This window comes from Manis javanica, chromosome 7 (assembly GCF_040802235.1).
Source record: "Manis javanica isolate MJ-LG chromosome 7, MJ_LKY, whole genome shotgun sequence".
NCBI lineage: Eukaryota > Metazoa > Chordata > Mammalia > Pholidota > Manidae > Manis > Manis javanica.
The window spans coordinates 80,455,982-80,471,885 of record NC_133162.1 but is presented as its reverse complement, the minus strand read 5'-3'; the positions used below and the strand labels follow the sequence as shown (position 1 = coordinate 80,471,885).

Here is a 15,904-nt window from a genome sequence, read left to right as displayed (position 1 = left end):
ATTCGTTTTGGGCAAGGTCTGTGGTTGAGTGTTGTTAAGTTTCTTTTATAGATTATGTTTGAAAAATAATGAAATGCACAGAACTTAGAAAACCAACCATAAGATGCTATAAATTCCCATAGAAGATGATCCTCCATGAGAACCAGTCACACCCCAGAGGCACCCCTGTGGGCAGCATGGGAGCTAAGATTCAAGTACCCTTTCTCCTCACTTGTGCTCCTTCAGTCCTACCCTCCAGAGGTCAAAACTGTGACTAACTGGGAGGCTAAAATTCTGTACTGTATGTGATAACTTTGATTAACAAGACAGCTCAGCTCCACCACCGAGTAGGGAAACATGCTCCTGGGCCTTCTTGGTACAGCACAGCCCTGGGAGGGCAATGGTAGAGACAGCAAAACTCAGACCCTGGGCTCTAGGGCAGGGTCTGGAGTCAGAGGTGAACTAGCACCCTGGTGGGGTTACCAAAGCCCCTGCGTTTAGGAGTTTTTCCCATGGTTGGCTCAATGGACCATGGGCAGCAGAGTCAGTGGCCCATAGTGAGCTCTGCCTGGGTCATACAGACCTTGGTTTTGGGTCCCATCTGTGTAACTCTTCAGGTTTCTTGTCACGTTTCCTCTTAGCTCTCTTCTTAGCTGTGGCTTTAGACCCATTTCTATACAGAAGTCTAAATTAATCCCTGCTCTTTGCACTAAGCCTACCCCCTTTATCCTTCCAGCTCTGCTCAGTCATGTGGTTTCCATGGGGGACAGGGAGCAGGAGTGTGAAAACCCAGAACTGTGAAGGGAGAAACTCACTGCTTCAGGTTTCCCAACCCCACTTGCTGCTCAAGCCCAAAGCACCACCAGAGAAGCTGGGACATCGATAGAGAAGCCATGCATATTCTTTTAATTATTTTAACATCTTTCTCCAGAATCTTTAAGGACAAGATCAATAGTGGATAATTTTAGATGAGTCTGGTAAACTGAGGTTAAGATGCTGTTTCTCCTGAAATGCCTTAACTGTTCAGAATGGTTGAGGAACTTCAAGCTTGCCTCAGTTACTCATAAATTAGCACTTGGCAGGTATACAAGGATCTGTTTATTGCTCCATCTAGGCTGTAAGATTGTTTTAAATGAATACAGATTCATAGAAAGTTATAAAAATAATACACAGAGAACCCAGGCAGCCTTCTCTTAATTTCCTCCAACAGTTACATATGAGGTAACTATTGGACAATTTCAAAACTAGGACACTGGCATTGGTCCAGCATGTCTGCATAGAGCTGCGTCATTTTATCATATGTGTACATTCATGTAACCACCACCCCTATCCACATGCGCAGTTGTTTTTATCAGCACAAATGCATCTCTTGTGCTACGGCTTTCTGGTCATGCCTGTCCTCTATCGCCCCTCAGCAACCGTGAATCCTGGCAGCCACTGATCTGTTTTTCATCTCTATCATTTTGTCATTTAGATCATGTTCTATAAATGGCATCATAGAATATGTGACTTTTGGAGACTGGCCTTTTTTACTCAGAATAATGTCACTAAGATCCATCCAACTTATTGCACATATTAATAGTATGTTCCTTTCAATTTCTGAGTTGTACTCCATGATATGGATGGACCAGGGCTTGTTTAACCATCAACCATTTGCCTATTGAGGCAAGTATGGTTGTTATTTGTTTAGGGCCATATGAAGAAGATTATTTACATTATTAAAACATTAGGACAAAAGTCTGCCTATTTGTTTCCTATTTTTTCCCTGTTGTTCATTTCTCTGTTATCTTTTTCCTGACTACCACTACTGAAAGATTCATTAAAATTCCATTTTGATTTATCTGTAGCACTTCTGAGCATATTTCTTTGCATTTTTTACATAACTTTTAGTTGCCCAAGATAGTGAATTATACATACCTAACTTATCACAGGTGACTGGTATTAAGATTTTGCCAGTTTGAGTGAAGTGTAGAGACTGGAAGTCTTTAAAATCTTAGAGTCTTATTTTAAATCTTGACTTCATCTATAATTTATATCTATCATTTCTTCATATACATTAAAAAAAAGACACACCAAACATCTTCCCAAAGTCATTTCACACACAGATGGTCTAAAGCAAAAAGAGAGGCAAAGTGAATTTAAGAAGCAAGTCAGTGGCTTGGCCAGCACCAGAGCTCCTGACTTCCAGAATATTCTCCTTGCCACTCTCTTCTCCTAACTGAGAGGTTTTCTTCTTCAGAGGTGTTTTTTCTTGTTAGCTGATTAGTCTTCACATTTTTGCCATACAGTGCCCTAGGGATGGTGAGCGTATCCTAGGGATGGAGACACAGAGGCTGAGCAATTCTTCCAGGTCACAAAGGGGAAGCACAACAAGTATAGAGGTCACACAGGGGTCATCTAGATCATGTTTGGCTTTCAGAGAGGGTGATCACTGGGTTAGTGTGAATAGGGTTTTTATTCTGTTTGAGGGAACAGAAACCCCATGATTTTCCTATCAAGTGTTTTTAGGCTTTAATACAATTTCCAGGAAGTAAAGGTGACTGTGATATTTTAGAGCATGAAGGAAAACATCTACACCAAACCTCTTCCTTGACAGTAGAAAGGGACTCCTAAGTGATCCCAATTTCTGGTCTGCACTTCATCCTGCTGCCAGGTGTCCTGCCTGACAAGCTGTGTAATGTGAATGTATCCTGTGACAAATCAAAGCGCCTTGTCCATTTATTTCTCAATCCCAGTGAAGTTCAGTGCACTTAAAACCCTTCCTGAAACAGCTTTAAGAATGCAAGCATAGTAAAGTACCTAGATCAAGGATGGTGAATAAATGTCATCTTACATGCCAACTACTCATTTGCCAGTGAATCCACAAGAGGCTCCTGGAGAAGGATTGGGGGGACCAAGCCCGGTGGGGATGTGTGCTGTGCTGGAGCAGGAGGGCGAGCAAGGGGAAATCCAGGGTCTAGACCAAGATCCTCCCTAAGGGCACAGGGAGATCTTTGTTCTTAACTCCTGCTCTTTGCTGAACCTTTTGAGTGACTAAGCAGGGAATGCTAAATCCAAAGATAAAGTGTCTTAAGGGGGAAGATGGGCAGTGTCTGGATAACCAGCCACCACTCTCTGTGTGGATCATATGCCCTTGCATGGCTTCTGGACTTTTTGGGACAGAGATGAAGTAGCTGAAGGAGCAGGATGGCTACCTTAAAGACATGTTCAAGGCCCAACATACCAGTGGTGGCTCCTGAGCCCAAGGCATGACGTTCCATGCACTTCACAGGCATGAGTGCACCATTCATCTTAGGAAAGGCTTCTGATGAATCATTTTAGACATTAAATGAAGGAAAAACTCAATAGTGGCAAGGATGTAGTGAAACAGGCTCTCTAATATATTACTGGTAGATATATAAATGTCTATAAACTTTTTAGAAGCTACCTGATAGCCTGTATCCAAAAGTATTTTTTAAAAACATATCCTTTAACACAGTATTTGCAATTATGAAATTATACCAAGGAAATACTGCAAAATGTTTTAAAAATCTTGATCATACAGGCTGTCATTATGATACTATTTCTATTAGTGGAAAGCTGAAAATAACTTAAATGCCCACCAGTAACTTATAGTTCTACATATCCACATCTAACTGTCTCACAGATGTCTTGTGTTATGGTTATGAAGGCCATGTAACAACATGAGTTCAAAGCAGGATAAACATGACATGAATTCTGTAATTTTAACTACATACAAAAATATACACAGAAAAATAACTAGTAAGGAAATCTGTCAATATTATAGTTGACTTATACTATAGAATTGTGATGCTTTCAACTGTTATATTTAAAACTATGTTATGGCTTTGTTACTTTTATAATGGAAAACATTTAATTAAGGGGATAACTGCAAAGGGAATTTTGAATCCCTAACTTCAGAGATTTTATAAATATAACAGAGTTGTCACAACTGAGCATTGCAGAGGAGAGTAAGCAGTGAGGGTGAAGAAATGAAGTGTGCAGTCCACTATGGTTTATAACATAAAAGAGAAATAAGCTAGTCCCGCAGAAGAGGTGGTTATTTCTTAGTGCTTTCCCACTGACCACTATAAAACTTACCACCAATGCAGAAAAACTTTAATTAAAAATAAAACAATAAAACAAACTTCCCTGAAGGTTTCTTCCTGTACCCTCTTAGGCAGTATGAAGGTGTGAGTGATAGGTACAGAGAAGATTCTCAGCTCCTGGGAGGACTGGCTCTACCACAGTCATCCTGCCAAAATATCTAATGGGACTAGGGACACTGTCCAAAGCAGTATTTCAGCTTTGAGACACACCAAGCCCCAGTTCTTAGAGAAAGCTGACTGCTGTTGAGTGCTCGCTTGGTGTGCTATCTGCTGAGATGCAAACAGCCTTTAGAGTGGAGGCAGGTGTTATTCTCATTTCACAAGTGCCCAACTCCAGAATCTCTGGCTTTTCTCTATGCCAGGCCATCCCTGCACACCACTTGGCCCCAGTCTCCCAACCTCCTCAGACAATGACACTTTGCCCTGCCTTCTTTCAACTGGTCTTCCCTCTGGGCAGCACAGAGCAAGTCAAGCTTTCCCCCATTGGTCCAGTTTCTGCACCCAGCACACCTAGCACAATGCCTAGTGAGGCATTTATTTTGTGACTGCACCAACCCACAGAGGTACCCATTCTCTCCTTACTCCCACAGGGGTCAGGAAAAGCACTGGATGTAATAATATGGGAGTGCAACCTCCTTCATTCACAGCCAGTCAAGGGCCTGCAGGTTTAGTTGGGAAACCCCTAGGGCAACTTATGCAAGCACAGATAAGAGAAAGGTACTGCTTTGAATCTAAGATGTTGCCTGCCAGTACTTAATGATAATATCTGTCCATCTCTATGGCCCAATTTTGTCCTCTTTCCAAGACTAAATGTCCATATGCCCTCTTCCTAACCCATGTTCTGAGATCCCTGACCTTTGTAGTCCTGAGCCAAAACATTCCCATAGAATGAACTCCACATTTGGGAGCTGGCAGGTGTTCATGAAACATGTGATAATGAGACTAAGGGTGTGCTGGCCTTGGTCCCTGCCTGGGTATGGGTTGAAGGCAGGAGAAGTGAGATGAAGGGCCCCCTTCTAACTCACTGTTCCTTGATGTGTGGGTATGTGCATGCAGAGAAGACAGAAACATGGAATGGCAAAAACTAGAAGCCTTCAGTCAACAAAATCACAAGCCAAGGAGGTAGGGAAAGGTATTTTATGGGCTTGACTGGTGGAGCTATTTCAGGAAGGGGGGATCCCTCAAGTGCCTGTGGATGTAGCTACTGCTATCTTCTCTCCCTCCTTTTTCCCTTTCTGCCTCAAGGTCAGGGTCCAGGTCACCTCCAATCTTTCTGGGACTCCTTGGCTATGGAGTTGGGTGAGATCAAACTGGAAAAGTTGGCCTTTCTCGGCGTTGGCATGGCCATGCCCTTGATTCTGTTCAGCTTGTCCCGGGCCTGTTGGCATTTTCTCAGGCAAGGCCCACACAGGTCCTTCTCCTCCACCAGGTAGAGGTTGTCCAGCCTCTTGATGGAATCTATGAATGTGTCTGACTCTTCTGCCTTTGGAAAGGGGTTTCGCTTCGTGTTGAGCTTCTTCAGCTTGGGGAGCTTGGAGATACTTTTGGGGATGTTGCTGAGCAGGTTGTCATGGAGGCCCACCTCGTGGAGCTCCTTCAGGGCGCCCAGCGTAGTGGGCACGCTGTCCAGGTGGTTTAAGCCTAAGTTAATGGTGCGGATGTTCTTGAGCTGATTGAGCTCCACAGGGAGCCCACTGGTGGTCAGCCTGTTGTTACTGACGTTGAGGTAGAGCAGGGTGGTCATCTGGCCAATGGACTCAGGGAGCTTGTCAATGTAGTTGCTGTGCAGGTCCAGCCACCGCAGGTTCTGGAACTTGGAGATTGAGTCAGGGATCTTCCTGATCATATTCCGGCTAAGATCCAGCTCATCTATGTCACTGAATCGCAAAATACACTTGGGAAAGGTGGTAATTCCCATCTTACTCAAATCAAGGCGTTTTCTCCCATCAAATGTGATTTTGATACAATTCTTGGCCACATTGAGGGTGATCTTCTTGCCTTTGGGGCGTTTGCCACCTTTAGCCATGTTCCTTTAAATGTTTGAGGAGGGTTATTTTGTTTAGTTGGTGATCAGTTTGAGGAAAGTCACATGAAACTGCTAGAAGATGGACTCTGATAAGAAAAGAAAAAATATCTAGTTAGAAGATGACCTCAGGGTCCTGGACTCCCCCCAGATTATGATGCTTTACCCTCTAATAGTTAAAAGGAGAGAAAGAGGAGTATGGAAAGAAACTCAGGTGTCCGTGGATGGAACCCAGCTAAAGATCTTCAGCAAATTGAATGCCCTCTTCAGACCTCAGTATTCTCAGATGTAAAATGGGCAGCAGGTTGGGCTGAGGGATGCTCAGTGCCCTCTGGCTGTGCCATTCCCTTAGCCATCTCTCCATTGTTCTGGACTTTCACATGTCCCTCCTCCCCCAAAAGATATGTGTGCACATGTGAGCGTACACATGCATGGTGTGTCTTCTTGGATACCTGCCACTTCCCAGACCTTCACATAAATCTGGTATTTTTTTAGCTTTCTCCATGAGTGCCTAGAATGGGGCTGCTGAGTCCTTAAACTCAACACAGCCTGGGTGGATATGAGGGAATCGGATGGGAGTTAAGAATGACTTGTGTATTTCACCTCTCCAGCCTCCCAGAGGAACTTGTCAGGGCTTGGCTTCTGTAACCTCAGGGCCACAGGAAAGTCAAGCTCAACCCATAAGCAAGAGGATGTCCCTACACCATGTCCATGGGCGCAGAGGGAGCCAGAGTTGAGCCTGCCAGAACTTACAAGAGAATTATGCCTTTTCTACCTCCTCCCTCCTTCCCTTCCTCCCCTCACATCCTTAACACTGCAATTCAACTGTAGACATCTCTCCACCCACAGGTGTGATAATAGTTCTGACTGCTGGATAGAGAAGTAAAATATACAGAGTGATGGCTAGATTCTGGTCTTGGTAGGCTTGGTATAGAAGCCCACTTCTACCATGAATGATTTTTTTAAAGATTCAATGCCTAAGTTTCCTCATTTGTGAAAACAGCCTCCTTATAGAGCTCTCAGGGAATGTAAACTACCTGAACTATAAAGTGCTTATGACAGTGCCGGGCACAGAGTAAGAGCTTGAGTAATATTAACTATTATTTGTTATTGTCAGGAACTTTCCATATGCTGATTTTAATCCTTGACAATAAAGTAAGATCTGTAGGATTATCCCCATTATAAAGAGAGGAGACTCTGGAGTGAGAAAGTTCTATGGCAAGGAAGCAGATGTTAGCTATCTTGTCGTATTCTAGAGCCTCTTTTCTAAAACTCAGTGCTTCGAGCTTGCTGATTTTCTGTCTTGGACCAAGCTCCAACACCAGAGAGAAGCGTGCTTTCAGGAGACAAAAGCCTGCACTCCTCCTGGCTCCCCATGGGAGTGGGCGGGAGACAGGCTATGTGGTTTCTACACGTCATCATTCAGGCTGTTTATCAGGAGCCAAGTTTATATAACACATGATGCACCACCAGCTATCGGGCTATATGAGCTTATCATATTTTCCTCAATAATCCTCAGGGTCAGAGAGTAGGCAAAAAATTGTCTTTCACATGCTAAATAAATCACAGCATTGCCCCTCCTAACTGAAGGTAAGAAGGTCCCACCCTGTGCAAGTCCTACAGGATCAGAGCCTCCCAGGATGGATAGAGTCTGCATAGCAAACCAGAGTAAATCTCAGCTCTCAGCAGCATTAATCTTCCTTCAAGCAGGCCTTGTACCCCGAACGTAGCCTTTGGCAACCACATTCTGGCACAGGTGGCTGGTTACAAAGACAAAACGATGCTCACTGGTATTAAAGGTTCTATTATCATGCAGCTCTGAGAACCCAGTGGGGATAAAGCAGCTTAAAAGTGAAAACTGGGCTCCAGTCATAGTTGGGATGGAGTAAGTGCACTGTAAGCTGTCCCACCCATTGAATGTCACAAAGGGTGCAGGACAGAACATAATGGGGCAGCTATCTGAGGACTCTGAAGATAAATAGTACCAGACAGCCTGGAGAAGTAACTCAAAAGTAAGACCAACTCTGCACTAGTGGTGACAGGAAGCTTTCCAAGGAAAGCCTCTCTGACCAAGGATCAAGAAAGGGGTCCTGCTGGGTCAGGGAGAGTGAGGGAGAGCTCCTGGGTTTTCCCGATTTGTTTTTTCCATTCTCTCCTGCCTCAGCCCCAGGCGGGCCTATATCACTGGAGGAGGCCAGGCAGGCACCTACAACTCTGAGAGGGGACAGCCATGGTTCCTGACCAAACTCTGGTCCCAAGAGCATGAAGTCTGCTTTTTCCTCACTATCCTACTGCCACTTGGCCCTGAAGGCAGAAACAGTGGCAGGAAGTATACAGCACATTTAGAAAGCAAAACTCCTAAAGATCAAGGAGGTGGAGCCACTCCTGGGAACCACAAAGTACTGGGGAGATTGCAAAGAGGAGGGAGTTTACTAAACTTGTGTATGAACTCCAGGGTGCGCCCTGAGCTGCCTGTGTGTAGAAAAAAACCCTGAACAGGGTCGTCAGTGCCTAATCCCAAACACTGAGCCCAAAGGCTTTGAGAACTGAGCTAAGAGACCACTGTGCAGGTTCCAGACTGGCACCCGGGTGGCAACAGGAGGGACTGATTTGATGAATAACACTGTAAATTTTTTGACAACTGAACGGATATTAGAACCGCAGAATCTACAGAAGTTATGTCAGAACTTGCAGCCTGTGATTGCCTACTAAGAAAGAAACCAATATCAATATAGACATATGTCCTGGAAGAAGGAGGAGAAAAAGAACTGTAGTGCAGAAAATATATTTGAAAGAAAAACGGGTTAAAAACTCCCCAACAGTAGGAAAAACATAAAAATTACAGATGAAAGAAGTTCATTGAACTCCAAACAGGATAAATAATCTCAAAGAAATCCACACTCAGACATAATCAAACTGCTCAAAATCAAAGAAAAAAACTTATCAGAGAAAAATGACACATAACCTACAAGGATCCAACTATGTAAATAAATACAAGTTTCTCGTTAGAAACCATGGAAGCCAGAGGTACTGGAGAAAATGTGCTGAAAGAAAAAAAGGGTCACCGGAGAGTGAATGCCGGCATCCTTGATGAATGAAAGCCAAGCAATGACATTTTCAGATGAATGAAAAATAAAAGGATTTGCCCCTAGGTTTGCTGCTATAAAAGGAGTTTTTTAAAGGAATTTCTTCAGATGAAAGGGAAACGATAATGGAGAGAAACTTGGACTTGAGAATAAAGGGAAGAGCAATGGAAATGGTAAATTTTGGGGAAAAATAGACTATTTTTCTCTAAGTTCTTTAAATATAAGTGACAGTTGAAAGCAAAATTTATCACCGTCTGATGGGGTTTTTATGTATGTAGATGAAATACATAAGACAACTAGACGATGGGGGAAGTTAATGAGGCCTGTAGGGTAGGTAAGCCTTTTACATTGCTTTTGAAGAGGTAAATGAAATCTAAGTAGGCTGTGGAAAGTTAAGTTTGTATATTTTAATCTCCAGAGCAATCACTCAAACAATATACAAAGAGACATAGTTAAAAACTCAGTATATAAATTAAAATGAAATAGTAAGAAAAAAGTTTAAAAAATCTACAAGAAAGCAGGGAAAGGGAAATGGAACAGAAAATAACTATTAAAATGGCAAACCTAAATACAAACAAGAACACTTATATCAAATGAAAATAGCTTAAACACATCAATTAAAAACATAATTATCAGAATAGATAATACAAAAGACCCAATTATATGCTATCTATAAGAAGTTCACTTTAAATAAACTAAAGGAATTTAAACTAAAAGCTTGGAAAAGGACATACTATGCAAACACTAAAGGAAAACTGTAGTGTCTTTATTAATATCAGAGTATTTTTCAGAGCATGAATATTTACCTGCAATTTAGGAGAATACTACATAATGATAAAAGGGGAACCCCTTACCAAGAAGATACAAAAATCCTAAATGTCTATTACTTAACAACAGAACTTTAATATACATGAAGCAAAAATGGATAAAACTGAAAGAAGTGGACAAATCTGTAATATAGATTGATGATTTATTTATAAAATATATGTTATTATTCTAATAGAATTGGAGACATCAATACTTATCTCTCATTAATCAATAGTACAAATCGAGTCAGCAAGGAACAGGGTTTCTCAGCCTTGCCTCTACTGACTTTTTTGGGCCAGATAATTCTTTATTGTTTGTTGTGATGGGCAGAAGGCCTGTCCTGTGAATCGAAGGATGTTTAACAGCAGAAGGCCAGAAGATTCTACCCAATAAATGCCAGTAATTCTCCACATTGCCAGCTGTTCACTGGGGGGCAAAATTACCCACAGATGAGAAGCACAGATACAGAAGAACTGAACATTGCGATCAATTAACTGGATCTAATTGTTGGCCCATAAAACACTCTACGCAGCAACAAAATACCCATTCTTTTCAAGTGTATATGTAACATTCACAAATATAGACTACGATCTTGGTCATGAAACAAACCTTAGCAAATATAAGCGAATTGAAATCATACAAAGGATGTTCTCTGTAAATAATGAAATTAAATTAGAAATTGGTATCAGAATGATAACTGGAGATTCTCCATATAGTTAACAATTAAACAACATACTAAAAATAATCCATGAACCAAAGAAATCTCAAGGGAAATTAGAAGATTTTTTGAACTAAACAAAAATGAAAATAGAAACATATCAAAACTTATGGTATGCAACTAAGTAAGTGATCAGAGAGAAATTTATAGCTTTCAGCGCTCATATTAGGAACATTTAAAAAAATAAGAATAATCTAAAATCAGTTGTATGGTCTTCTACTTTAAGAAACTAGTAAAGAAGAGCAAAATAAACCTAAATAAAAGCATGCGCAAGGAGAAAATAATAAAAACAAGAGCAGAAATCAATAAAATTGAAAGGAGAACATCAATGAAGCTAAAAACTGGTTATTTTTAGGATTAATAAGACTGATAAATCTCTAGATAAACTAACAATGAAAAAGAGAGAAGACACAGTAACTAAAGTGAGGATATGACTAAAACCCCACAGACACTAAAAGGATGATAAGGGAGAAACAATGAACTTCTCAACAAATGATAATGGAATAATTGGTTACCCATATGTAAAAATTGAATAGCAACCTAAAGAAATTAACTCAGATTAACTCAAAACGACTCACAAATATAAAATGTAAAACCATAAAACTTCTAAAAAAGTAAGAGAAAATCTTTATGACCTTTAGTTAGGCAATAGTAGAATCCATAAAAGAAAATATTGACAAATTGGACTTTAACCAAAATTAAATATTTTGCTATATAAAAGAAAAACTATTGAGAATGAAAAGACAAGCTACAGAATGGAAGAAAATATTTTCAAATCACATATCCAACAAAAGACAAGTATCCAGAATCTATAAAGAACCCAAGATCAATAGTAGGAAAGCAAACAATACAAACAAACAAAAAGTGCTGAAACAAGAGCTTTAGCAAGACATTTCACCATAGAAGTTATGTGGTTGGCAAATAAGCCCACAAAAACTTGGTCAGCATCTTCAGTTACTAGAGAAATGCAAATTAAAATCAGTCAGATACTACTATACAGTTATTAGAATGTCTAAAATAAACACAAAGCAAAACATAACATAAAAACTGATATAATATAAAGATCTGGCAAGGGTGTGGAGTAACTAGAGCTCTCTTGTGTTGCTGTCTGGAATTCAAAATGCTACAATCTGAAAAAATCTGGCAGATTCTTATAAAAGTCAGCATATACTTATATGAATGAGTTCCCCAACTAAGATTTACACTAGAAAAGTAAAAATGTATGATCATACAAAAACCTGTTCACATGGGTTTATAGCTGCTCTATTCATAATTACTAAAAACAGAAGAAAAGGAGTCTTTCAGTGGGTGGATGGATAAAGAAATTGTGGCATATCCTTGTAATAGAATACTTCTGAGCATAAAGAGGATGGATCTACTGATACTTGCAACAACTTGGATGAATCCCAAAAGCATTTTGCCCAGTAAAAGAAGTCCATCTCAAAAGTCTACATAATGAATGAGTCCATTTATATGACATTCTGGAAAAGCCACAACAATAGGTACAGAAAACAGATCGATGGTAGGTCAGGGATTAGGGGTGGGGAAGGTCTGACTACAAGGAAGTAACATGACTTAACTTGCTGAGGTGCTGGCACTGCCTGTGTTCTGACTATGGTGGTGGTTTACATGAAGCTGTACATATGTCAGAGCTCAGAGAACTATACATAAAAGGGCAATTTTACTGTAGCTAAACTAAAATTTTTTTTATTTAAAAATATTTGGGGTTCAATATTCTGTTTCTGTCCCTCTCACCATGGCTGCTTGCTCAGTCCGGCTTGAAAGTCAAGTATTTTTATGTTCCCACTCACCCCTATTCTGCCTGATAAAGGACATTTAAATAGGTGCCATGTGGGCACTGCTGTGGTGCATATGCATGTCACACATGTGCACACTGTAGGGAACTGCTATGCACAAAGTGACGTGTGTGAAAAACTGTCCTACTGCACTTGAGTTAAAATCTTTATTAAAAAAAAAACGATGGACTGAGGTCAGGGGAGTCTATGTTCTGTCTGACCTTAGGTTTTACCAATGACTTCTCCACATAATAGGGTTGCCAGGTTTAGCAAGTAGAATTATGAGATGCCCAGTTAAATTGAACTTCAGATAAACAATGGGTAATTTTGAGTATACACAGATCCCAAACATTGAATAATTCTGCATTTTATTTGGCAACTCTATCCCATGGTCTGAAAAATGGTAAGATTTTCTTTGTCCATGATCCTTATTAGTCCTTCGGGATTAGTTTAAGCCAAGTCCAACTGCTTTTTTCTGCATTCATTCACTTGCTCATTTAGTAAATATATTAAGAGCTTATTACATACCAAGCCTCTGTGTTACACAGGTGAGCAATAAATGGGGCCAGTCCCTAGCTCAAACGGCTAAAATCTAGATTTGTTACTGTTTCTGGCCACCAGATTCCCTTGAGCACACAAAAGCCTGAGCTGTCTTTTGTATTATGTATAAGATAAAGTTCAGCTCAAGGAGGGCAAATACACCAAGCATGGGTTAGAGGGGCCCTGGATGGGAAGGGTCCTTCCAGTAGACTGAAGACCCAGCAGGTTGGGCCCAGCTGAGCCTGCTCCCTGCAGCCCACCCATACTGGATAAGCCATGCCCCAGCTCTGACGAATGATGCGGAGGAAGCAGCATAGAGCTGTCTACAGAGTACTTATCCCTAGGAGCTTCCATCCAACAGGCCCTTTGTCTCTGAGCCTGCTTGTTAATCACCTGCAAGGCAAAGTAGGGGCTGGCGGGGGTAATGCACTTCACCTCCTCCCCAACAGGTCTGGGTCCCCAGAGAGTCCCAGGCCGGATGAAGCACGATCTGCCCCCACCCACTTCCTGCTTCTCCTCACCTTAACTGGCTGACACCTTTGCTCTTGGACATGAAGGGCAAGGGGTGTTGTGTTGCCCAGGGTCTATCCTGACCCTCTAAGCTGCTGAGTGCCACTAGAAGCAGACAGTGCCAGGATCCCCCACAGACCAGGGACAGCCCTTCTCTCATTCAACTAGGAATGGTCAGCATTCTGCCCAGATTTGTCCATCAAATAAGAGAGTAAGTATTGGCAAAGGAAGTGTGAAAAAGATCATCTTTTGATACAACAAAAATTGACCAGATGGCCTGCTATTATTAATTCATAAAATCCTTAAATGTCAGAGTAGGACCAATCCACACAAAGAAGTTGGCAGTTATATAAGAAGATGTAAATGGATAAACAGATAGATGGATAGATGGACAGATAGATGAATGGATGGACAGATGGATGGATGGATGGACGGAGACACAAATAATAGATTTCATTTCACATGAACAGCTTAGAGCCCAGATATGAGAAGTTTCTAGATGTACTGTATCTTTTTGTGTTATACAATCAGTTTTTATACTTTGGAAAAACTGGACCAGTTGGTTTGACTTTAATTTCTAATTAATTTTTCTATCTAGCCATTGTGAATCAAACAGCATGGTGGGACACCCCATGGATATCTAAATTAAAAATGTAATGGCAACCTACATTTTAATGCCATCAAAATATTTGTGAGCATTTTCAGTTGTAAGATTACTATCATCTCTGTGATAATAGAATTTATCTGGTGCTTCACACCCATGTGTCTTTGTATTTTTAAGTAGGACTAACATTTTTTTCCAAGAGGTTTTTTTTTATTGAAGTATAGTTGATATACAATATTGTATTAGTTTCAAGTATATACCATAGTGATTCAAAGGTTATCTACATTATTAAATGTTCATCCCAACTAATGTAGTTACTGTCAACATAGGAAGATGTTACAGAACTATTGATTATATTCTCTATGTTGTATTTTCATCTCTGTGCCAAATTTATATTATGATTGAGATTTTGTGCCTCTTCATCCCATTCACCTATTTCACCACTTGCCCCAACCCCTACCCCATGGTAAATGCCAGTCACTTCTCAATGTCTATGAGTCTATTGCTGTTTGGTCTGTTTTGTTTATAGATTCCACATTTAAGTGAAATCATATTGTATTTGTTTTTTTCCACCTGGCTTATTTCACTCAGCATAATACCTTCTAGGTCCATTCATGTTGTCACAAATGGCAGGATTTCTTCCTTTTTTTATGGCTGAATGACATTCCATTGTGCATATGTACCACATCTTCTTTATCCATTCATCCACTGATGGACACTTTCATTGCTTCCACATCTTGGCCATTGAAAATAATGCAGCAATAAACATGGGGGTGCATATATCTTTTTGAACCAGAAATTTTGTTTTCTTTGGGTAAATTCCTAGAAGTGGAATTACTGGGTTGTGTGGTATTTTTATTTTTAGTTTTTTGAGGAACCTCCATACTGCTTTCCACAGTGGCTGCACCAATTGAAACATTCCCACCAACAGTGTAGGAGGGTGCCAGGTGCCCTTTTCTCCACATGCTTGCTTACACTTGTTATTTCTTGTCTCTTGGATAGTGGCCAATCAGACTGGTGTGAAGTGATATCTTACTATGATTTTGATTTGCATTTCCTTGACGATTATTGATGTGAAGCATCTTATCATGTGCCTCTTGGCTATCTGTATGTCTTCTTTGGAAATGTGAAGTAAGACTGACTTTGTCTGTATATATCTGATGCCTAAACATCTTGCTAACATGACCTCACTGTACTTCATTCATTTGGCTGATGCACTGAGACACAGGATAGAAACATGGTAGAACTGAGAGCCCAAAAGTCACTGCTGTTTTACCCTAGCCAGAATTTGGGGCTAAGCTTCATACCATATGGGTAAGAAATATCTTTTGCTTGTGGGCCATCTCTAAAGGGGAAATAATGCAAACTTCCCTCAAGAAACATACTCATTCAAAAGCATTGCATTTATTCTCTCTCCCAATTCATTAGACATGGAACAGGATCACCTCACCTCGCCATGACCTCCCATGTGGCTTCAAATTCATCCCTGTAATGACAAGCCACATGGCAGGTGCAGATGTGGGTGGTCACTGTTCAGGTATCTGTGGAGTGGGCATGTCCAGAACCTCTGCCAGTCCTCCAAAATAGGCACTAATGTTTGACTTGGGCATAGTCTTCTCTGGGGAAAAGAATTGCCACAGTGCTCGTTGTGGGCCAGTAACTGTGTGCTCTGCTACTTGCTTTACAGGGTTATCTGGTTTGGAGGAGTATAGACTGATGGGGGCTATAAACA

At 40.8% G+C, this 15,904-nt stretch overlaps 2 protein-coding genes across 15 annotated transcripts in view; one reads left to right on the top strand and one right to left on the bottom strand.

Annotated features, from left to right (window-relative positions):
* WDFY4 (WDFY family member 4) overlaps positions 1 to 15,904 on the top strand; it is a 320,292-nt gene that overhangs the window by 238,627 nt on the left and 65,761 nt on the right. The window lies entirely within an intron of this gene.
* Positions 495 to 15,904, bottom strand: part of LRRC18 (leucine rich repeat containing 18) — a 35,554-nt gene continuing 20,144 nt past the window's right edge. For 4 of the 6 annotated variants that reach the window (XM_073241230.1, XM_073241231.1, XM_073241232.1 and 1 more), the window contains one exon: positions 495 to 6,200. In XM_073241230.1, coding sequence (XP_073097331.1) covers positions 5,347 to 6,114 — 768 coding nt within the window. In that variant the 5' untranslated portion in view covers positions 6,115 to 6,200 and the 3' untranslated portion in view covers positions 495 to 5,346. Of the gene's footprint in view, positions 6,201 to 7,716; positions 9,471 to 15,904 lie in introns of those variants that run through there. The other 2 variants (XM_073241234.1, XM_073241235.1) reach the window with 2 other exon arrangements.